This window comes from Malaclemys terrapin, chromosome 9 (genome assembly GCF_027887155.1).
Source record: "Malaclemys terrapin pileata isolate rMalTer1 chromosome 9, rMalTer1.hap1, whole genome shotgun sequence".
Classification (NCBI taxonomy): domain Eukaryota; kingdom Metazoa; phylum Chordata; order Testudines; family Emydidae; genus Malaclemys; species Malaclemys terrapin.
Window position 1 is genome coordinate 72,036,166 of NC_071513.1, and position 25,273 is coordinate 72,061,438.

The window sequence follows — 25,273 nt, forward strand, 5'->3', positions numbered from 1 at the left end:
AGCCAATAGATCACTGAAGTACAGAACCAGAACAGAGTAACAGAATTGATGTCTGTTTCATTATGTCTGGCTTCCCCCACCGCCACAGTTTGATAATGGTTAACACATTGCTCTCCCCCATTCAATTCTTCCTTTTCAAGGGATGATCTTTTTAACTTAATTTCTTATGAATGTCTTCATGCTGAGGAGGTGAGGCTTGTGACATTTCAGCAGGCTGGTATAAAGAAAAAGTACATTTCCCGTTGGTGTTTTGAGACAGACCTTGATTGTACCTGACATAAATTGCCAACTCAAATATATTCAGTGTAAAAGGAAATCTTTTGGGAAATTTTCACCTGATCTTCTTGATTAATAATGTTTGCTTTTCCCCTATGTCCATGCGGTTCCATCTCAGCAGTAGCACTGGATAGTATTCAAAGCATGAGGCTTGCATTCAGGAACTCTGGGTTCTGTTCCCTGCTCTACTACTGATTTGCTGAGCCATCTTGTGGCGTGTGTGTGTGTAAATCACATAATCTCAGTGTTCCCATAATCACTGTGCCTCAGTGTTCCCATCTGTAGATAATGCTAGAGATAATGCCTCCCTACTTCACCGGTTGTTATGAGGATTAACACAGTAATCTTTGTAAAGTGCTTGGAGATTCTTGGCAGAAGGCAACTCAGAAATGAAAAAATTATTTGCCTTTAGATGTCTCATCTTTTGTCATAATCTTAATTTTGGCAGCATTTAGGCTGATTTTCCTGACATTGATTCTCATCACTCCCATTAATGTCATTAAGAGTTATGACTAGGTATTGATGACAGTAGCATTGTAGGGCCCAACTCCACTAAGCACCCCTGCTCACCCCACACATGGCAGAACTTGTTTCTTAATAGTTAATGATTAAAGGAGATGTGAAACTGAGTGTAGCAAGTGAGGTATTTGGAATAGCATGTTATTTACACAGAATAAAAATGACTTGCTTTTGGAAGGTATTTGAACTAATTATCCATACAAATTTAAATGTAGTGCTGCTTGTGTTTAACCTCCATACTTGCCAGCATGCCTTTGGCAGAGAAACCAACTGTAAAATGTAGAAATGAGAACGTTGGGCAGAAGGTGTTTGATTTGCTAAAGAAGTGGATGCAGGATGAGAGAGGTGGAAATATGAAGAATGCTTTTGCCTTATCCGTTGGGAGAAGTCATGGGGGAGAGAAGAGAGATGTGGGTCAATAGCCTGGAGGTCAGGGTGCTCACTGGGGATGTGAGAGACCCAGGTTCATGTTCCTACACTGCCTGATTCAGATCATGGACTTGCTCATGTGAGCATCCTAACCACCATGCAACTGACTATCCTTTCTTGCCTGGTTTTTCACCAATTTTGCAAAGGCCATAGTTTCATTTCAGTGTGGAACAAAAAAATAATTCTGGAACCTCAATTTTTCACACAGTGGAATTCTTGCTTTTTGGCCATCTCTATGTCTAGTACATACTTGTAGTGGGTACCTCTCTGGCCTTACTTAGCTCTCACTTGTACTAATGTAAATCATGAGCATCTCCACTATAGTCAATGGAGTTCACTAGTTTGCATGAAGTCTCCACTATCAACAGCAGAATTCAGTGTTGACCTTAAAGTCCAAGCAATATAAGCAGAGATGCAGAGCCCTGTGGGGACACAGCAACTTCTAGGTTATCCTGATCCTTCCTTTTCTCCAGTCCTGTGGATAGCTGAGGAAAAAGTGACAATTACTTTCCACTCTCACTCCCAGAAGAGGGTAATTAGACACTCACTTTCCTTTTCCTCTACCTCAATCTTTGTTAGCTTGGGGCCATATAAATAATCTGTTAGCCCAATCAGGTTCTCAAATACCCAGGCTAGTCTCATTCTGGTCACTGTGCATGTATAACTCATTAATGTCAATGGACCGATCTTATTTCTCTGCCTCACTCATCTGATATATTTCAGGGTAGCAGCCGTGTTAGTCTGTATCCTCAAAAAGAACAGGAGTACTTGTGGCACCTTAGAGACTAACAAATTTATTAGAGCATAAGCTTTCGTGGACTACAACCCACTTCTTCGGATGCATATAGAGTGAAACATATATTGAGGAGAAATATATACACACATACAGAGAGCATGAACAGGTGGGAGTTGTCTTACCAACTCTGAGAGGCCAATTAAGTAAGAGGAAAAAAAAACTTTTGAAGTGATAATCAAGGTAGCTCAGTACAGACAGTTGGATTCTATTCTCACACTTGCTTCTTATCAATCTCCCCTTGTAAGTATTCTCACACTTGCTTCTTATCAAACTGTCTGTACTGAGCTACCTTGATTATCACTTCAAAAGTTTTTTTTTCCTCTTACTTAATTGGCCTCTCAGAGTTGGTAAGACAACTCCCACCTGTTCATGCTCTCTGTATGTGTGTATATATTTCTCCTCAATATATGTTTCACTCTATATGCATCCGAAGAAGTGGGTTGTAGTCCACGAAAGCTTATGCTCTAATAAATTTGTTAGTCTCTAAGGTGCCACAAGTACTCCTGTTCTTGTCATCTGATATACAGTCAGATTCATCTTGAGATGGGCAACTACTACTTGAATAATATCCTTCTGGTTTGGGCCAGGAGTGGAAAGGGATTTTTGTTTGTTTTGTTGCTGATGTAAAAACAATACTTAGTGCTGTGTATCTTCAAGGTGAAACACAAACATGAACTAACTAATCCTCACGGTAGCCTGTGGGATAGGTATTATCTCCTTTGTACAAATGGAGAAACAGAGGTTAAGCATTGCGATTAGAACTAATGATTTCCTGGCATCCTGTGCTGTGCTCACATTCTTGTGACAGAGGACTATTGCAAGGACAATAGATACAGGGAGCAAAAGAACAGTAAAGGACATTCTCTTTTCTTCATTTTGTATTTCTCTTTTCACTTTAACTTCATTTAAAACATAGCAACTATAGAAAAATAAACATCCCCACTGAGAAGAGAATAGCGCCCTCCTTCAGACACTTATATGGAGCTTGATCGGAGTGCTGTACAGTACAAACCATTTACCCTTGTAGTTTAGTAACTCACTGAGACATGATTCTATATTGTTAACAACACCTTTCAAATTAATGCAAAATGTTTGAGTAAGGGTTTCAGTTCAGTGGCTTTTTAAAAAGTCTCTACCCTCCCCGCAGTGTCCTATAACATGTACAGCTTTTGCACACCTCAGTAATTTAGATCCTCAATAGTGGAGATCTCCAAAATGAACCACCACTTCTAACAACCCTGTGCAGGTTGTCAGTAAGGACTGAATCTGAAAGCACAAACCTCTACCATTTGAATTCAAGGAGTATCTTATCAGTTGGGAGCAGCTGCTGGTGGCTATCCTCTGCACCAGCTACAGGGGAGCTGGACATACGTGGCCAGTATGTAACATAGTTACCACATTAAGAACACAAAAGTGGTATGTGTTGACTGAATGGGCCACATAGCCCAAAACAACCCACTCACCTGATAACTGTAAATGCTCAGCCAATCAGAAGCAAGAGGGTTGTCAGTTTGAATACTTGCTCTCTGCAATCAATCAATAGGAATGTGGAATAACCTCTCTCCCTGAAGGGAGATGGGGGAGGGTCTGCATACAGTGTTCAGGAAGCTCATTTACTTGAGATCCCCTCCCCTGACCCCATGTAGCTCCACAAGTGCTGCCAATGGAGCAGATGAAGGTTTCAGTGGTTCCCCTTGCAAACTGTAGCTGACTATCACCAGGAGCAGTCAGCCCAGAGCACAGATGACTTCCATGACCTCCTGAGTCTTCTGATTCCCTCCAGTTCACGTGAACTGGGCCCAGGATATGGCCTTCAATAGCTGCTTTCTTCCCCTCAAACTTAAATCCCTTCAAAACATGTGTTTATGATACTAAGAGGGCTTAGTGCACTTTGGCAAGAGCTGATGGAAAAAATACATCTGAAATTTGGTCCCAATTATATTTTAGAAGGTCCATAACTCAGATATTTTGGTGGGTTTATACATTTTGTTAAAGACTGCCCTTATTTGAATGGCATGGCTGCATCTGTGAATCAGCCAGAGTCCTCTCTCTCCATATTTCACAGCTTCAGCGACAGCTGTGACTGTTTTCTTCTCATTAAGGCTTATTCCTTTTGGTTTTGATGTAATTAATTGTCACTTATGATTTATACTTAAAGAAAATATGCCAATAAATATTTATGCCATGTATGCCATCTGCTCCCTTTTGCTATCCTGTATATAAAATATGTTAATAATTAGTTTAACACATTTCTATTCACCTCACGCTGTAATTTATGTTATCGTGAGCCCTGTGGTTATGATAGCAGCAAATTATCATAGACCTGAGCAAGAGGTTTGTTTTGGAAGTAACATCAGGGTTCCCATTTCTTAAGGAACTAGATCTTGGTGCTTTATGAACGTGACATCTTAAGATCCTGAGGGGGACACTGGCTGCACTGCTACACATAAACCTCCCAGCTCTATGGAGCAGTATTTATAGCATTGCCAGAGGCAGGCCACATGCCCAATTCTTCCACTGATAGGTATGCAAGAACTGCTATTATTTTTACTGTGTGGTAAGTTATGTGGGTGGATCCCAGGGGATAAGAGAAGATGGCAGCTCCAGGAGGAAGATTAACAGATAACCAAGCCAGATGTTAAAACCCAAAGTTTAGTGTCAGTCTCTTCTTTCCCCACAAAAAAGATTACTAACATTTTATAAGAATGGGTGTAGCACTGGTTAGAAAGTGCTGACAAATGTTTAGCAAGTGTACAAAGCTAATATAAAGACAGCAGTTAAATATGATGGTAGTTCCTTATGAAAGCAAATGCATGCAAGATCAGTACATAAAGGAAGAAGATCTTAACTCATAGACTTTAAGGTCAGAAGGGACTATCGTGATCATCTAGTCTGACCTCCTGCACATTGCAGGTCACAGAACCTCACCTACCCACTCCTGTATTAGACCTGTAACCTCTGGCTGAGTTACTTAAAGTTACAGAGAATCTGCCATTTACAACTAGTTTATACCTGCAAGTGACCTGTGCCCCATCCTGCAGAAGAAGGGGAAAACCCCCAGGGTCTCTGCCAATCTGACCAGGGAGAAAATTCCTTCCTGGCCCCAAATACGGTGATCAGTTAGACCCTGAGCATGTGGGCAAGACCCACCAGCTAGACACCTGGGAAAGAATTCTCTGTAGTAACTCAGAGCCCTCCCCATCTGGTGTCCCGTCACCAGCGATTGGAGATATTTGCTGCTAGCAGTCACAGATTCACTACATGCCATTGTAGGCAGTCTCATCATACCATCCCCTCCATAAACTTATCAAGCTCAGTCTTGAAGCCAGTTAGGTTCCCTCCCCTCCAGCTTCCCTTGGAAGTCTGTTCCAGAACTTCACTCGTCTGATGGTTAGAAACCTTCATCTAATTTCAAGCCTAAATTTGTTGATGGCCAGTTTATGTCCATTTATTCTTGTGTCCACATTGGTGCTTAACTTAAATAATGCCTCTTCCTCCCTGGTATTTTATCTTTCTGGTATTTATAGAGAGCAATCATATCTCCCCGCAGCCTTCTTTTGGCTAGGCTAAACAAGCCAAGCTCTTTGAGTCTTCTCTCATAAAGTAGGTTTTCCATTCCTCGTAGCCCTTCTGTGCAGCTGTTCCAGTTTGAATTAATCTTTCTTGAACATGGAAGACCAGAATTGCACACAGTATTCCAGATGAGTTCTTTACCAGTGTTCTATATAATGGCATGAACACTTCCCTTTGTGCTGAAGATGTTTTTCCATATACTTTCAACACAAAGTATAACTGGACCATGGGTAAAGAAACTCCAGAGATTTCAGTGAATCACTTAATCCTCATACAGCAAATGATTCATGGGAATATCTGGTGTTTCTTTACACACCTGAAATTATATACACACATGATGTAGTGTATATATAAACATTTTTTCAGCATCACTATTGGAGGGGTGTATTACTTCCGTTCCTAATGGCAAAAACTTGGATGAATTGAAAATTCACTCCCAAAAGAGTACTGCTAAACCACTTAAACTGCCTACACCATTATGTAGTCTGTGTACTCAGTATATGTTGCAGAAAAACTGTTTCAGGAATGGTTACATTTTTAAACATTGTACTGAAACTGTCCCCACAACCCGCTACCTATAAAGCCAGGTGTCTGAGTGACCTGTCTGATCGTATAGGTCTCCGAGGGAGCTATAAATACACTTAAAATTATCTTTAAAAGATCGGCAGAATCAGTGAGGAGGAATGATGGGATGGAATGGGATTGGTGGTTCTATCTTCCCACACTGATTATGGAAGGGTGTACCCTCACCGTGCACCCTATTTAAGAGTGGTCTGCTCCCTGGGCGATCTAGGAGGCACTTTGCTTCCCAGAGCTTCTACTGAGACAGTGTGACAACATCTTCCAAGACAGGACTGTGGTTTTATGCCACAACTGAGCCCTCAGCTGTTGATTTCTATTCCTTGTCAAGATATAATTAAGGTATTTGTCAAACTGAATAGTAAGATAGGGCTAAAAATACCCCTAGTAATTACGGCTTAGGTCTGGAAAACAAAGGCTGGATTTCATTTTGTGAAAGACATAATGCTGCTGTGTAAGATGCTCAAATAACCATGGGAGTGAAAGGTAAAATAAACACACTCTCCTAATTCCCGGTCTAGATACCAAATTGTAGGAGTAAAGCTGTACAAGTGCATAAAATTTAGGGCTGCCTAAACAGAGCTGCATACTCTACAAATACACAAAGTGGATTTTTCCCATTTTACCAAACTGTTAATTTTCATTTAAAAATACCACAAGAAAATGGCTTCTTTGGCTATGAACAATATAGATTACACACAAGAATTTTTCTGAATATTGCTGCCCGAAAGTATCCATAATATCTTTTACCATTCACATGTGTCTATGTACACACCTGAAATTATATACACACATGATGATGTAGTGTATATATAAACATTTTTTCAGCATCACTATTGGAGGGGTGTACTACTTCCGTTCCTAATGGCAAAAACCTGGATGAATTGAAAATTCACTCCCGAAAGAGTACTGCTAAACAGTTTAAACTGCCTACACCATCATGTAGTCTGTGTATTCAGTATATGTTGCAGAAAAACTGTTTCAGGAATGGTTACATTTTTAAACATTGTACTGAAACTGTTCCCACAACTAGCCACCTATAAAGCCAGGTATCTGAGTGACCTGTCTGACCATATAGGTCTCTGAGGGAGCCATAAATACACTTAAAATGACTTTAAAAAGAGCTTTTCTATACATTGTGTCATGACTTTAAAGTCTGTTACCTCTTTTTTCCACGTTTAGAAAGGAGTACTGGGAGATGGGGGGGGGGGATTATAGGGAAATGTTTCCAACCCCTCTCTCCCAATGGTATACAGCTTCTGTTTCTAGTCCTGCAGGGCCAGAAAATACCTGACTTTAAATATAGAATGTTTTATGTATAGAAAAGTAGTCCCTGGTCCAGGGCTTAATTTTACCTACACTGGAATCCTCTCACCCGCCATTGGAAAAACACACTGGCCTATGTTTGGGAAGAGAAGGGGAATGTTTCTCTGGCAAGACAATTTAACGAATAAATAAATGGTAGCTGTAGAAAGCCTCATTACTTCAAGTGGGAAAATCATATGTGATTTATGCAGCTTATGATAAATGAGCACTGATTAATCCTTTGCACAATAGCATCATATATCTTGTTTTAGACCTCCATCTCCCTCTGTTTTTAAAAACCTATTTAGAAATAATGTGGAGAGTTCTTAGAAATACTGTTGAGATTATTTTGTGTCCCTTTGGTAGTAAAGCCCTTAGATTCAGGAATCTAACCGTTCAGGCCTTGAAGGTAGGTAGAAAAATTCCAACTAATGGTTTAGAAACCTCCAACAAGTTTCCTAAAATATCTTTCCTCAACATAATGTTATGATATTAAGGTCCTATGTTTCAGGAGCTTCCAGGGCTAGAAGCAGCTTGCTTCCTTCTTAAAGATATAACAAACCAATTGCAGGTTCAGCACTGCAAATTATCCATCCCAGGTCTGCAGTCAGTGTAATTTACGTCGTGGAGGCGGGAGATGGAGAGAGAGTGGGAAACCCTTCAAGTTTTTTTCTCTAAACAGGGTTTGTTTGGAAGCTGTTCCAAGGTTGGTAATATTAAATGTAGTCCTGCAGAGGAAGATGGTAGAGTGGTCAAAGGTGTTTTGACAAATGCCCTTTATCAGCTCGATATCACCACAACACAGAGGGAAAGAGGTGTGTGGTTAAACAGAGCTCATTAAGCTTTTCAAGTCAGCAACATTATAGACACTCTCATTAAAGTTCAGTATATTTGTATAGTATTGTGAGCTGCTCATTCACAAGATGCACCCAATGAATCCATATATTTTATTGTATGACAGCTTTTGATTAGATCTTCATTCCTTGCCAAAAAAAAGGGCTTTCTGTAATTAGTTACTTTCTAATTTACACTGCTAAAATTCAACATTATGGCAAGGCTACATATTACTTTATTTCTAATCCATTTGGAAACCATTACAAAACAAATCACCATTGATCAAGCTAGGTTTAATTTAGTGTCAGTGCTATTGTTCAAATTTTTCTTTAAAGATGAAAGATTTTATATCAAGGGTGGACAAACTTTTTGGCCTGAGGGCCATATCTGGGTGGGGAAATTGCATGCAGGGCCATGAACGTAGGACTGGGGCAGCAGGAGGGGGTGCAGAGTGTGGGAGGGAGCTCAGGGCAGGGCGTTGGGGTGCAGCAGGGGGTTGGGGGCTCAGGGCAGGGGGTTGGGGTGTAGGCTCCAGCCTGGCATCACATACCTCGAGTGGCTCCGGGATGGCAGCGGCGTGCAGCGGGGCTAAGGCAGGCTCCCTGCCCTGGCCCGTGCTCCTCCCGCAAGTGGCCGGCATGTCCGGCTGTGGCTCCTGGGGGTGGGGTGGGGCGGGGCGGGGCAGGCTGCTCTGCCGTGCATTGCCATCGCCTGTGTGTACCACCCCCGAAGCTCCCATTGGATGCAGTTTCCTGTTCCTGGCCAATGGGAGCCACGGCGGGCGGTGCCTGCAGGCGAGGGCAGCACACGAAGCCCTCTGCCCCCCCCCTGTTCCAGGAGCAGCACACTGCGCCACAGGGCTGGCAATCCTGCGGGCCGAATCCAGCCCGCGGACTGTAGTTTGCCCTCCCCAGTTTTCTATGAACTTCCACTACATCCTATTCTACAGGACCACAACAATGGACTTCAGCATGAAGTTATGTGAAGTAATTTAAGTCCATTGGTTGTCTAGCGTTCAGCTGAAGGAAAAGTCACCATATAACCAGAGAATGGACAGCAGTGATTTACTTCTAGCTGTGATTCTTGTACACACAAACCATTGCAGATGATCATAACGAACAGATTCTCCAATGGCTATCTACACACCTTGTTTGCTCACAGATGTTTTGACCACTTATGCAAGGTTCAAGTTAGGCAAGCCTGGATTTAGACAGGCAGCCTGCAGGGTTCCATTTATTTTGCAATTGCATAAGCCTCCTACACAAATTTTCAAAGCAAATGATAGCTTGATGGAAACAAGCTTAAACAAGGGTACCTGGTACAGAGTACTCTAGGAATCAGCAGACCTCCTAGTGTTTACAACACTGGTCCACAGAAGAGTTTGCGATCTCTCATATAGAGTAAGGAAAAAAAACCTTTGTGTGAAAGTTTTGAGGTGGATCTGCATCATAGTGATGGTCAGTTTAGGGGTGGAAGCAGATTAATGAAGCACGTGACACAGCCTTTGAATCCCTGAGAGAACCTTTGAATCCATGTTCAGAACAGACATAAGCCAGAAAGAAAGGAGTATTAGACACTGTCTTTTGATCTTAGAGAGCCATTCAGGTTATGAACAACCCTATATGCCTAGAACCAAAAGGAAGCTCCAGCAGCATGTTATGTAGTGTGGTCTGCTAAGGAGATCACATTGCAGAAGGGGGCCTCTGTGTATTGTGAATGAATCCTTGAACAGTTCATTCCCTGGTGCCCTTGACCTAAATAAAGTAAATACACAACAGTCCAGGTGTGTCAACAGCATTGTCTCATATTACAATTCAGTTAGTTGGTTGAGAGTGGACCAGTTTCTACATAGGGAAGATGTACATTTCTACTTTAAATAATCTAGAGATGTGGTGTGTTGCATAAAGGTTTTATAGATGTAGTGTACGAAGGCTTCTGGAGTGGACGATCTCACTTGGGTTCTGTAGCTGAAGCTCCAAAATGCCAGCTTCTTATTTATATAACCTTTTGATATGTATCAGCAACATCTACCTCTTGGAGAGGACCCGTCAGCTTCCAGCAGAGGAAGAAATTAGAAGGAGAAGGTGGGGCTGGATAGGACACACACTATGCAAGCAGCCAACCAACATCACTAGACAGGCATTGCGGTGGAATCCCCAAGGCAAGCGGAAAAGAGGCCGTCCAAGAAACACCTGGCGACGCGACCTTGAGGCTATTAGCATAAAAATGGGCTATACCTGGATCAGTTAGAGCAAATGGCCCAGGATAGAGGACTCTGGAGATCTGTGGTTGGCGGCCCATACCCCGATTGGGGTGACGGGCATAAGTGAGTGTTTGATATATCTCTCTTTTCCATGCAGCATTAGACAATTCTCTGGAACAGTTCTTGGTAAAGTCACTTTTCAATTACACTAATTACATATTTAATTACTACATTAGAATTGAAAATACATATTGCTACATTAGCAATGACTATGTTGGGTTTCTGAGCCTCAAAAATGCTGGGCGTCTGCTACTCCTATTACACTCAGTCAAAATTGTGAGTGCTTGGATTTGAAGCACATATCTAGTAAAGGAAAAATGTAAGCTGTAATTTCAAATCTTTAGATTACAGACTAGATTCTTATACAATTCAAAAATCTTGAAAATATGTCCATAACAGAGCTGAACATGAAGTGTTGGGATTTTATAAAAATTATTCCACATTTAAATATTCTTTTGTTGATGAAAGCTCTGAGCTAGCTACATGTACATGTGAATATGGTCAGGGCTGGATCACAATTTTAGGTAGGACACGAGCAATTATTTCCACAACATAATGGCCCTTTTTTTAACTCACTTTAAAAAATAATGGGGTCCCACATATATCAGAACGACCAATTCTGTTTTATCTTTCTTATTACCTCTCTATGAGCAGGAAGCCTGTCACAGTTTAGTTAAAAAGATTAATGTTAATGTACTTGCCAGCATATGTAGGGCAGCCACACATCTATTTTTATTTGTACTAACTGTGCTAATCCATAGTGGGATGTAATGACAGCAACAAATATTCATGGAAGACGATTTTGATATGAATTGTGGGTATTAACAACCACCAGTCACAATAGACCACATACATCTAAAATGGAAACTCATTCATTCAAAGGAAAGTTGAATACTCAATAGGTAAAAATATTACTGGCTGCCTTTGGTAAAAGCAAACAATAACAGGAGTGTATTAAATGCAAAAGACCATAGTGGTTTTACAGACACAAACCACTGCATTCAGTGGGACATTGCCCTAGTGGGAGCTTCCAAAGGCAGTGTGCTTAAAGCAGACACAGTACCTCTTGGAGCACTGGGAAGAGCAGCTTCTCCTCCCCCCTTTGAAATAGGGTAGTATGTACCCTCTCCTAAGTAGGATCTGCTCCACTTATTAATGGAGGACATGGAGGAGGGCATCCTCATGTCTGTTCCACTCCCCAAGTCCTCCACTATTTTTGGAATGTCTACCATGCCAGCGGCACAAGGCGAGATTCTTTGCACTCCTTTGGCATGTGTGCTGGGATCATGCTCAATCCTTGCATGCAAGTGCAGTTTTGTTGTGTTCACTCATCACCCTGGTGCACCTCTGTAGGACCAAACACAATCTTGTTGAGGTAACTCAGTGGTGAGGGCACCTTAAACAAACACAATGAATTCTCTGCCCCGCTTCAAAGTTTTAAGACTAAGACAAAAACTTTGGAAAATGGTTGCCTAAAGTTAGATACCCATACATGGGCACCTAAATTGGTTGCCTAACTTTAGGCACCCATGTTTGAAACTCTGGCCTATGCTTTTTTAGGATTATGTCAATCAGGTATATGAACAAAACTTCAATTCTGCTTATATCAGCATCATAACTAAAACATTTCAGTAGCAAGATTTAATGCCACCTTCTAAACTGACCTAAGATTCTGGGCCATCACAGAAATAAGCTTTTGCTTTTGTTTTCTAGCATTAACTATTGTATTTGAAAGAGCTTCTAAAATTAGGTATATACAATTGGTCCCTCCTGATATAAAATTGTTTCCATGTCTAATAATTAGAAGAATAATGAGGATTATTTAAAGGGTAGCTGTTTTAAACAATCAAACCACAACTGAGTGGAATTGCTTTTTCCCCCCTTCTCCATTTTTCTTGGAGAAGAATATCAGCTAGCCACCCAGATTCTATTTTGCAAGCTGCAAAGCTTCTTCTGTGCAGAGATGGGAGGGAAGGAGGCAAGGGTTATGCCTCTGTTCTCTAGGGGGACCTGTCATGCAGGGTGGGTGAGAGTTTGCCATAAGAGGAGCAGGGCAGGGCTGAAGGATCCTAACAGCTTCCTCCCAAGAAAGGAGGGATTGGGCCCTTGCAGCTTCAAGGCTGCGGTAGCAACTCTGGTGCAGTTGCATGTTCACATGAGAGCTTTGGTGGGGTGTCCCCTCCCAGGAACAGCAGAATTGCAATGAGTTTCTATTACTCCAAAGGGACAGCTACACACCAAAAGCAAAGCAAAACAAAACAAAAAATGCAGCAGAGAGTCTCAGAGGCTGGGTCAACCGACTCGGGCTTGCATAGTGAAGAAGATGGTCTCAGAGCCCAGGCTCCTGCCTGAGTGGGAAAGTCTACACTGCTATTTTTAGCCCCCTACGGCAATCCCCAGTCAGCTGCCCCAGACTTTGAGACTCGCTGCTGCAGGGCTTTTTTTTGCAGTGTGGACTTACCCTAAAATGATGTGTTTCTTAGGGGCCAGTTCTGAGATGCTGAAAGCCCAACTCCCCTTGACTGAAATGGGAGTTGAGGGAACTCAGTACCTTGTAGGATCAGACCCTTAGCATGGAATGGTCTTCAGTGCAAGTTGTGGGCATTCAGCACCTGACAGGATTGGGCCTGGGACTGAGAACCATGAATTACTGATCTGTAACTCTGGTTCTGACACAGGACCTCTAAACAAATGTCCCTTAATCTCTCTGCTTCTGCTTTCTCATTTGTAAACTTGGGACAGGAATGCTTACTTCCCTTACAGCTGACTGATCAGGATTAAATAAAATTATTTTCATTTGCAGATCAAAAGTGCTTTTATAGCGCACAGCATTATGATGGCCTGTGTATGTGTGTCAAGCAACCATGTGGTTGCTATTTTCCTACATCATCTCTCAATCTGGCTAGGAAAAAGAAAATCTTGCAGTGAAAAGATACAGTATCTAGTCTTCTCACTCAGACCTAGCAAAGATAAATATTGGACAACTCTTCTTCCACAGAAATAGTTGAAAAGAAGTTACCTGAAGAAAAATGTCAAAACTAGAAATGTGAAGAGCCAAGCATTTAACAGCTTTATTTAAGTAGCAGGAGCATTCAACAACGTTTACTGCTTTGGGACTATAGAGGAGTGGACTCACCCCTGTGGAACCTCCTGCTTGTCATCTCTGGGAATTAGCTCTTCCAGCATCCTAGAGTGCCCCCTGCAGGCCAATGATCCACCTGTCCTCTGGCCCCTGTGTCCCTCCCTGGACCCCAGTGCCCTGTTATCTGGGGTGCTATCCCCTGACAGTAACCCCAGTCTTAGGGTCTCCCCTCCCCAGGGAACACCCCCACACACACTATCCCTATCTTGCCTCAGAATAAGGCCACTGCCAGTCACCAACTAGCTCCCACTTCCTGGGGCAGACAGCAGTATAGGCCACTCATCACAGGTAAGGTTGGGTTTGGACCTGCTACCTTAGCCTACCCATGGGCTGCCCTCTGCAACCCCCAGTATCCCTTGGCCCCCTACTAGGCCACAGCCTGGGGCTATCCAGGCTGGAGCTCCCCAGCCCTGCTCCACTCAGGTACCCTACCTCTAGGTCCCTACAGCCAGGCCCTTCTCTCTCTGAACACACAGAGAGACTGCTGAGTGCCTAGCTCCCTGCCTCTTATATAGGACCAGCTGAGGCCTGATTGGGGTGTGGCCCAGCTGTGGACTTCCCCAATCAGCCCAGCTTTTAGAACTGCAACCCTCTGCCAGGGCTGTTTTAAGCCCTTCCAGGCAGGAAGGGGGTAACCACCCTGCTACAGGGACCACAAGTCATATTTTTAGAATGCTTCTTGTAATACCAAGTGCTTATGATAAATCAAGAACTCTTTGCACTAAAGGTGAATGTACTGAAAGTATCTGACAAAAAAGAGGATGGTTTTGATCTTCCTGCTCTTATAGATGATAAAGAACATAAGAGGTAAGCATGTTTAGTGCTCTATTCAGTCAATAGCACTTAAGCTGCAATTCTAAAATTTAATATGCCTCCAAAGACTGAGACAAGGTGGGTGAGGTAATATCTTTTATTGAACCAATTTCTGTTGGTGAGAGAGACAAGCTTTTGAGCCACACAGGCTCTTCTTCAAAATCTCTGGCTTGAAAGCCTGTCTCCCCCACCTTGCCTCTCTAATATCCTGGGACTGACCGCTACAACTACACCCCAAATCCTATGCCCTTCTTGCTTGTGGAAGGGTGTGAAGGACAGGGAATATGGCTGTATGAATCTGGGAATTTTGGTACCCAGCCTCACTGAAAATCAGTCATTAACCTCTCCCAAGCAGATTCAAAGGGACCAATTCACTAGTACCCTACATCTAATGCATTCTGATTGGTAGTGTTAGGCTGATTTTGCACTGGTATGAATGATAGCTTAAGTTGCAGGGCAACAGTGAACTGGGCCTTGACTTCTCTGATCTGAACATGATCTTAAATTACCTCTTGCAGAGCCTAAAAGCTCATATCACATGGACTCCATCTTAGGCCCTCTCTTTTTTTCCAGGGATTCTCCTCTGCAAGATGCACCCTATAAATAAGTATAGAGAGCATCCAAAAGGCTGCAGCTAGTACTGAGCATAAGAGGGCCAGACAGAGTGCTGGTGTGCCTACACACTCCTCAGATCAGGTGCACTGCAGGGGATGGCCAGGCCCGGTTTCCCGCTCTGCACTTGCTGCTGGGGGGGAAGTGTCCCTGCAATTTTAGAATATAATCAGTGCAGCTCCTCAGTATGCTGCATTTGCTCTATGCAAGCAAAAAAGCCTCCAGTCACCACCTCTGAGGCACTATGCTTCAGCTTACCCCTCTGCCCCGCCTTTTGTCTGCATCTGATGTAACAAGCTACAATGAGATCTCTGCACCCGAGTGTGAATTCCAGTACGTTCTCATTACCATCTCTGAACTAGTCTTTAGTTTCTATTGGAGGACCAGTACCCCCATTGTTCTTTTCTGTTGCAAAACCTTTTGGCTCATTGGAACATAGCTGACAATGATCAAATTGCATTTTCAGTATAGATTAACAACCCTTCTGGGTACCATTTGATATCAAAAGTAACTATTGTAATTACATCAAAGTACACACATTTGAGTACATGTAGATAGCATGAAAAGGCACAAACAACTCTGATTTATTCATACACACTTTTAACCAAAAGGCACTTGTGACTTGTTAATTGCATTAGCACCTACAATAGTGAGATGGAAATTTCATTTAAAACATGGAAGAATTCTCTGTATGCTTATTTTTTGTCCTTGTCTTTCTGCTGCGGACTATATGAGCCAATACTGATGGGCCTAAGTCTGTAGGCAAACTTCCAAAGTGATCTTTTCGGTGTCTACTGTATAAAAATCTATACCAGTATTGCTTTGCCTGTTTGTTTAACTGTCTTAATCCAGATTGAAATTTAGGATTTCCAGTTTTAGGTTAAGTAACTAATTAAATTTTTTTTTCTGCTACCATGCAGTGATTTTTTTTTTAAATGGCTGATTAATTTGTGTCTTCATTGAGACAACTCCCTTCCCTCACTTTTCCCCACATAAGTGTAAAGCTTCTGTGTACTTACTGAAGCACATTTGTTTTCTGATTTGTCTTCCACAAAGCCAATTCGGCATGGTGTCCTCTGATTCTGTAGCCAGTAGTCAGTTGACTCTAGTAGACTGTTGCTGCAGAGAACCTGTTAAAATAGATGAATTTACTTAGTTCTAATTCGCTTGAAATAATGGCCTGGACTTGCACCCCTTTAAGTCAATGGGAGTCTTGCTAGTGAGTTTCATTTGGGACAATATTGAGACTTTTGTTCCTTTTGGAAAAAATGTATACTCAATCAAAATGAGATTATAGAAATTTACACCTCCCCCAACATCATATCATGTTCACTTCAGAAGTGAAAGGCCTTGAAGATATTTGAAGATATTTTTTGACTATCAAAACCCCACATTTTTATTGGAATACAGATGCGGGGGCTTTAAACTGGTGGACATAAATAGCAAAAAATGAATTTGGTAAAAAGGCCTTTACAGGGAAGTAACATACCATTTTAATTCTACCGGCAGTCTCAGGGCTGGAGGCTGCCAGAAGCATGCATATCATTTTCATATCTGAGTGCTCACTTAGGAAGTTGGAAGTAGTTGGGTAACATTTTAGTCAGTATTGAACTCACTCCTGTGTCTGTTGAAGTCAGTGAGGGTTTTGCCATTGACTCCAATAAGAGTAAGAGTTCCCCTTATGAGTTCAACACTGCAGCCCTTACTCAGACCCCTGGTCTCCATTAGGAGTTTTGGCAAAGTAAAGACCAAGTGATTGTGCCTCTTCTGCCTATCTTTGCCCTGTCACTAAAGGCCACTTACAATGTCTGTAGACTGGAAAGAGTCAAAGCCAGTCTTACAAGGTGGGTGGTGCAGCCTCTAGAATTAATTTAATTCCTTATGTTGATATTCCTTGACAAATATGAAACACAATGTTCAACAGAGCCAAATAATCTTTTTGATACATAATATAGCAGAGATTTCTTTATTTTCATTACTAAAACAGATTTGCAAGCTATTACACTTAGCATAACAAAAAAGGGTATTTTCTTTCTGAATGTAGCATGACATATTTTATTGAAATGCCTCAAATTTGTAAGACTGAAATTGTTTTGAAACTGTGACTCACATTACACATGCTGATTGCACCAAAGAATTGTACCAGTATGTGTTTAGGAGTATGTTCTCATTTGCTTCACAATTTGTGTGGGCCAAAATAGCTATATTTGAAAATAGGTGGACTGATACCACAGTAAGCTTATTGGCCAGCTGCAGAAAGTGTCCTAACATAAACTGGGGGGAGTGGCTGAAAATGTGTGGGATCTCCAGTCACCCTTCCATGGGATGGGAAAGGAACAAACCACATGATACATGCTCCATCTAGGGAAAAAGAACGGTCCTGTAGCATGGGTAGTAGCCTGGGATGCAGGAGACCTGAGTCCTATTTCTCACTCTGCCATAGGAAGTCTATGTTATCTTGGACAAGACAGTTAGTCATTCTGTGCCTCAGTTCCCAATCTGTAAAATGGGGATAATAGCCCTTTCCTACTTCCCAGAGGTGTGGAAAGGATAAATACATTGAAGACTGAGGCATTCAGAAATTGCAGTAATAGCAGCCATAGAACTTCCTTGGGAAGATTGATCTCATACTAGAGATACTGCATTCCTTATGCATACAATACCTATGAGAACTTCCTGGCAACATAATAAAACTCTGTTTAGCAGGAAGGGTTGAGATAACTGTTGTGAGCACTTGTTTTACATGAATACTCTGGATTTTATAGGTGAAATATAGGAGGAAACAGACACAAAACAACCTAAAATTCATTAGCAAGAACACAAAGATATCACATGCACTGGAGAATTCTCATGACAATTTTTCATATGTTCGTCATCTATGCACAGACTATCCATAAACTGCCTGGCTCCATTTCTCCCACAGCACAGGAGGGTGGTGGTGGCTTCTATCTGTGTAAACATTTTATTACTATTTAAAATAGGCTAGGATTTCTGAGTAGCAGGATGGATGATTTTTTTGCCCATGCTTTAAATGTGGCCAGCCTTGCACATAATAATGAGAGCAGACTTTTCAATTACCTTTAAAATACGGCTGAATTGTTATTCTAGGCCACCACCACATTTCTGTTGTTCTCAGTCCTGGAGGTACAGCACACAATACACAGCTCAGGTAGAGTTGGGGCAAAGGTGGCTCTAAAATGCCTTTGCACTCTCTGGATTTGGGGCTGGTGCCTGCACTGCTAGTGCTGCTCCACAAGATGGAGCTGTCAATCATCCTGGTGACATGACCTATGGGAACTCTCCTTTCATCTCTAGCTACACTCCTACAATGGTGCTTTTGAGGAGCCTGAGTACAGCTGTCTACATCAGTTTTGCACACTGCTTGCACCAAGGAGTTCTCCCCAGCTGGCTGAGGTCCTTCCTCATCCTTTATATAATGCTGCAGCAGAATACAGGGGCATAGTGTGGGAAGAATCCTTCACATAGAAAATGCCTATACTAGAGCATGCATGTAGAGCAACCTGGTACACTTCCCCATCTGCAGATTCTTCCATGGAAAAGGGTGATTTGGCCTTAATACTTTAAAAAGGATTAGACAACTGCAGGAATAAGAATAGCAAGAGCAGTGACACTAGTTATAAACCACCTTGTGTGGTTAATCATCTTCACCCTGTAGGGATATCGGAAAGCATATCTGTGAAATGGATTTATGTTTCATTCTGATTTCTTACAATTCTTGCATAACATAAACTATGCACTAACTTTTCCTCACTCTTGTTTATGAAATAATAAAGTGCCATGTTTTAAAACCATACATTTACTACCATGTTTAAAGTAATCAAAATGCAAGTAGCTTGCTTTATCACTGTGCTGGGATAAAATTATAAAACAGTGCTTGACTCTCAATCTTATTGTGTAGGAACCTTGCGAATTCTGCTCTAATAATACACTTTAAGAGGCAAACAAGAGCTATCTCTGAGCTCTAATAGCCTCTGTCACTATTGTGCAGCCTTTTATACTGACGTCCCACTAAAGACAAAAAGAAGATAGTAGGCAGGTACCGTACTAGTGGATATGGTGAGTATGCTGTATGTTTGTTTACAAAAAGTCACCCTGGAGAGAGTCAAAAGCAAAATCCTTCTCTGTGATGCACTGTGCTTATCTGTATTGCAAATAAATCAATAATTCCATTACAAAAATGACTTGGTAACAAGCAATTCCAAATGCCACTCAACTGACAACATTCACTAAGTATCAACTAGAAGGTGGTCTCCATGTAGGTTGGGAGGTTTTCAGGACTATGCTTTGCTTAAGTAAAATTTCCCCTCCATATGTTGTGAATGGTCCCTGGAATGCTTCCCATGTGTCCACAACAGCCTCACTGAAATATTCTTGGGCAGTATGACACCACACTACCAGAACTCCTACCTGTGGCCAATATCATGCACTTGTTAGAAAGCAGGCAGCCTGTTGCACCCACATGAGCCCCAGTGACTTCAGGGGGGCTCTGTATGGGTGCAGCACGGAGGCCCCATACTCTTAATTGATATGGGCCTATAGTAGCTGCTGTCTACGGAGGAGGCTCTGTTGACTTGTTTGACTTGGGGCAGATAGAGGTGAGGAACTACTACAAAACTGCCTTTGATAACTAGACTCTGAGAGCCAAATTCAGTCCTTTATGTGAGCAGGTGCAACCCTGTTGAGAGATCAAGTGATGGTTATTATAGGGTTACCATATTTCAGCGAGCAAAAAAGAGGACGGGAGGAGCCCCGCCCTAGCCCCGCCCCTGCCCCTCCCACTTCCCGCCCCCCCTGACCTCCCAACCCTCCCCCCGTTCCTTGTCCCCTGACTACCCCCTCCTGGGACCCCTGCCCCTAACTGCCCCCCAGGACTATCTAAGCCTCCCTGCCTCTTGTCCCCTGACTGCCCCAACCTTTATCCACACCCCCACCCCCAGACAGACCCCTGGGACTCCCACGCCCCATCCAACCACTCCCCACCCCCTGACAGCCCCCCCCCCAGAACTCCCAACCCATCTAAACCCCTCTGCTCCCTGTCCCCTGACTGCTCCGATCCCTCTCCGCACTCCTGCCCCCTGACAGCCCCCCCCCAGAACTCCCAACCCATCTAAACCCCTCTGCTCCCTGTCCCCTGACTGCTCCGATCCCTCTCCGCACTCCTGCCCCCTGACAGCCCCCCCCAGAACTCCCAACCCATCTAAACCCCTCTGCTCCCTGTCCCCTGACTGCTCCGATCCCTCTCCCCACTCCTGCCCCCTGACAGCTCCCCCCCAGAACTCCCAGCCCCCTACCCCCCCCGCTCCTTGTCCCCTGACTGCCCCCTCCTGGGACCCCTGCTCCTAACTGCCCTCCAGAACCCCACCCCCTACCTAAGACTCCCTGTTCCTTGTCCCCTAACTGCCCCCTCCTAAGACCCCCCCCCAACTGCCCACCAGGACCCTACCCCCTACCTGTACCCTGACTGCCCAAAACTTTCTCCACTCCCCCCCAAAAGCCCCCCCCCTGTTTCTTGACTGCCCCCTCCAGAACCTCCCTGCCCCTTCTCCTGCCCCCCTTACCCTGCTGCTCAGAACAGGGTGTTGGGCTCTATGCGAGCCGGACACGTGGCTGAGCTCCCCAGCACAACAAAACCCGGTCCCTGGCCCTGCACAACAAAACCCGGTCCGAGGTCCGGACCGGGTTGCAGGGGAGAGCTGCCCTTGTATCAGCACAAAGTGCTCTCGCTCCCGTTTTGCTACCCTGCATGGCAGAAACCGCTCCCAGTTGCAAAAGGGGAGGGCTGCACTTTGTGCTGAGACACTTGCTCAGAATGCAGGGCGGAGCTCCTCTCCAGCTGCTCCGGAGTCCAGCCCGGGACTTTCCTGCAGCCCTCCCAGCCGCTCCGGGGGAGGGGGGAAATCCCGGACATTGTGAGTGCTTTACAAATTCCCCCCGGACGCTATTTTTAGCACAAAAAGGAGGACATGTCCGGGTAAATCCGGACGAATGGTAACCCTAGTTATTATTCACCTTCATTTTATTGAAGAGAGTAGTAGTCTTCCTTGTGCTCAGTGCTGTACACTGTGGCTATGATGTGGTCACAATCTCAAAGATGTTACATTTTAAATTAGATGATTAAAATTAAAATCCTCTGAGCCTGATTCACCACTGCTTTTCTTGCACTCTTGATAGTCACTTGCATACACATAGCACACGCTTAACAGGTGTAAAATGCTCCCATTCTGAATTTGGACACAGACTGTCTCCTTCACACAGCTGTAAATGATTACACTAGGTGTAAGGCATTGAGGAGTCAGACCCAGTGAGCTGGGGGTATGTACAGGCTTTATGGACTGCTCCTCCGAGGTGCAAGTGCTGATTTTACATCTGAATACTGGACACTATATTTAGCAATCCATTCAAGTTCTTCAGGAAAAATATATATTTACATAAAAGGTTCCTGGATACCAAAACACAGGGATATTAACTTCATTCTTTCCATTTGATATTGGTTTTTGAAAACAACAGCTAACACTTCCTAATATGTTTATAGTAGAGAGAAGAAGGTAAACTAAGAGCTACCTCTATGTCAAAAGAGGCCAAATAGTTGGTCTGTCCAGGAAAGGGGGAAGAAGAAGAAGTAAGTGTGTCCAAACTTCACAACAAATCCTGGCCTTCAAAATACCTGTTCCTAAAGTTTAAGGAACCTTAAATCCATAGAGAAACATTCCTTGTGCCCTCTAAGGCCAGTTTTTCTGGGATAAAGTCACAGAAAGCAGATATCCTTTCCTAAGATCAAAAAGTGGTCGGTCTGCTTTTCCAAAATACAAATTTCTTCAGAAAAGCAAAGAAAATAAATTGGATAAAAGAATAATTAATACAAGCAGCAGAATATGGGTGAGATGAGGAAAATGCAAGGGGGAGGTTGGGATAAGAGGGTAAAAAAAGTTTAACTACATTTAGGGGCAATTACTAATGGTCCAGTAATTAACTAGGAACATAGGAACTGCCATTCTGGATCAGATCCAAGGTTCATTTAGTCCACTACCCTGTCTCTGACAGTGGCCAACACCAGATGATTCAGAGGAAGATATGAAAACCCAGTGGTAGGCATTTGTGAAATAATTTTCTCCCACATTAGGTCTCATCCTGATTTCTAATAGAGATTGGCTTAAGCCTCAAGCACAAGATTTAATGTCCTTCCAAAATGTGATATAATTAATTACGACAACTTTGGATAGTCTTTATCCATATAAATGTCCGATCCTTTTTCTGAATCTTAAATTCTTGGCCTCAACAATTCCTGTGGCAATAAGCACCACAGTTCAATTACAAGATGTAACTAGAAACAGAGTGAGGATGGTGGGACTAAGCAAAGGAAAGGAACATGTTAATCTGCCTAAAGCCCAGCACTACTATTCTATGGCAGAAGTGAGAATTCACTCTATCAAAATATTTACTGAGAAAAGCAAATTGTGCAAACCACAAAATGAGCCCAGATCATCTTTCTAGGGGACAATCCATTAGAAGTGGATAAGGGGAAAACTGTGCAACGATTCCTTCACAGAACCAAGCTACCACTGGCTAGGTCCCGATGAAGCTGCAGAGGGAAGTCAGAAGACTATTTATTATTACCCTATGGGGACTGGGCCCATAACCTTTACTACCATAAGCCAGCAATCATAATACTGACCTATGCAGCCGGCTAATATAGCTATCTATATTAACTCCCACATAAATCTCCACACAGAAACCATAGTGCCATGAAGTACAGTGCCTTCCGCAAGGCCTCTTGTCTACAGACACCTATGGAGGGGCATTCACATTGGACCAGTTAGAGTGGAATGGTACCTTTGAAATATTGGTCCTTCTCTCTACCATGCAGAAAAGGGGAATAACTAGTTTGTGGAGGGGGCCCTCCACATGCTAATCTCTAGCAGACTATCCAGACCTTGGAATACAGATCTATGACAAATACCTTCAAACCACAAGTGTGTTTAGTGATCACAAATATGCCAATGTGACCAAAGACTTTGTACCGAGAATGGCAAAGCCTTGAATTTTAAAACAGTCCTTTCCTTGGGGGAATGCTGCCTACTCTTGTTTACCAGTTCATTGACTCTGCACTCGATAAATATCATACCTTCTGCCTCAGTGAAAATAGAGTCCTGCTACCATAATTAACTCAGACTAGATGCATAAACTAAAACATCATGTATGCCACAGAAGCATGTCTCCTCTTGCCTTTGCAAAGTGTTGGTCATTTTTTTATATATTTGTGCTGAAATCTTGAAATAAAGAGATCTTATTGCTGTTGAAAAAATGTTTCTGCCCCCTGGAACCTCTCTATTTTAAAACTGTCACCACTCTAGATCTTAGACTGTTACCAATACAGAGTAACCCAAGGGAACTCTATGATCCTGCTCAAAGCTAGAAGTAGTTGGGAAAAGGACACTATCTTTATCTATAAATTACTCAGTAAAATCTAAGGCAAAGTCAATCATATTCTCCTTTGCAGAGACAACAGAAATTACAGCAATTAATGGGTATGTGCACACTGCAATTAAACACCTGTGGCTGGCCTGTGTCAGCTCGAGCGCCAGATGATCCCAACTGTCTACACTGCAAATGTACAGCCCCAAAGCCCTACAAGCCCAAGTCAGCTGACATGGGCCAGCTGTAGGTGTTTAATTGCAGTGTACACATACCTGACTTTCTATTCCTATTTTCTAAGTCTTTCTTCAAGATACATTGTTTTAAAATTTTTTGTATCTTATGTAATAGGTCATAGAATTCTTCCACTTCCACAACTTCTAGTCCTCAGGAACTAAAGTTCTAACGCTTGTCAGAGATACTCTCCTGTGCATCTGAAATTGCCTCTTTGAGCTTAAACATCCCAGCAAGAGGTAAACTGACATACTTTCTTTTTGAATTTTCTTTAAAATCATGGCTAATGTGATTTCAGATTTAATCACTTTGGATCTTTCTTCCCCATAACACAGCCCCTCTTTCAGAACCTAGGGGACAGTGTGTGGAACTTGGAGTCGGAAGGCCTGACGGTGCTCTGCCACAGACTTGATGAGTGATCTGGGGCCAGTTATTTCAACTTTCCATACATCAGTAGCCCCATCTGTATATACATAAGCACTGGATAAGAGCTATTCTTATTCTTTAACAACAGCCAGTGCTCCCCTGACTTGTCTTCTAACAAGGGTCTAATTAGGGCTTTAGGATATACTCCTCCTCCTTCCCCACCTGCCCCTCCCTCCCCCCAAATTCCCCAAGGGTGGCTTCCCACCTTTATTGACAAAATAGCTGTGGCTTGTGGCAACATTTATTAATTTAATAACCCAAAAAAGTGAGCTGGGGACCCAAAGCTCCACTCATACCCAACCCTCTGCTACTGGGTCACCACATGGTTCTTCCATCCCCTTTTAGGGAACCATTTTAAGTGAAAGCACATGCTGATTGTAGGTAATGCTCCTGAATTAATGTTTGAAAAGGTCACATGTTAGGCCTGAGGGTGTGGACAGGATGGCTCATTCAGGTGTCTATTGAAATTGTCTATTCAAGGAGTCTATTCAAGTACATTCAACTTGTTTGTTTTTATAATTCTTTTCATGACAGAATTTGGGGATGAGGCTGTGTAATGGGTGTCGTGTCCCCCGCCCCGCAGAGCAGGTTATTAGGATAATTAACTTGATAGGCTGCACCTGTGGGAGAACCAAATGAAGCCCATATGCACAGGGGCAGGCTGAGTTTGTATACAGCCAGCAAGCTGAGAACAGAAGAGGGTTGCAGGGAAAATAGTCTGTAGTTGCTTTTTGGAAGAAGGGCCTTGATCTTGGTTACAGAGCCTGGCAGAGAAGGGAAGAAGTCTGGGAAAATAGCTGGAACCCAGAGTAGTGGCATAGGGCCTGGCCTGGAAGTAGAAGACTAGAACAGCATAAAGACAGCTGACCCAGTGGGATTCTGATACCCCCGAAGGAGAAAATTATAGTGACCTGGCTGGAGCGACCTCCATGTCTCCTGGAGAGTGAGGAGGGAGGTATCTGACCTGAATGGAGAGTCCCCAGAAGTAGCCCCAAGGAGGCACCCAGTGGTGAGTGAACTCTGACACGGTAGAAAGAAG

At 43.0% G+C, this 25,273-nt stretch overlaps 1 protein-coding gene across 7 annotated transcripts in view; it reads right to left on the reverse strand.

Moving 5' to 3' along the window:
• The window catches only part of SPHKAP (SPHK1 interactor, AKAP domain containing), a 110,997-nt gene that overhangs the window by 48,110 nt on the left and 37,614 nt on the right, over positions 1–25,273 (reverse strand). For all 7 annotated transcript variants that reach the window (XM_054040022.1, XM_054040021.1, XM_054040017.1 and 4 more), the window contains exon 3: positions 16,161–16,271. In XM_054040022.1, coding sequence (XP_053895997.1) covers positions 16,161–16,271 — 111 coding nt within the window. The remainder of the gene's footprint in view (positions 1–16,160; positions 16,272–25,273) is intronic.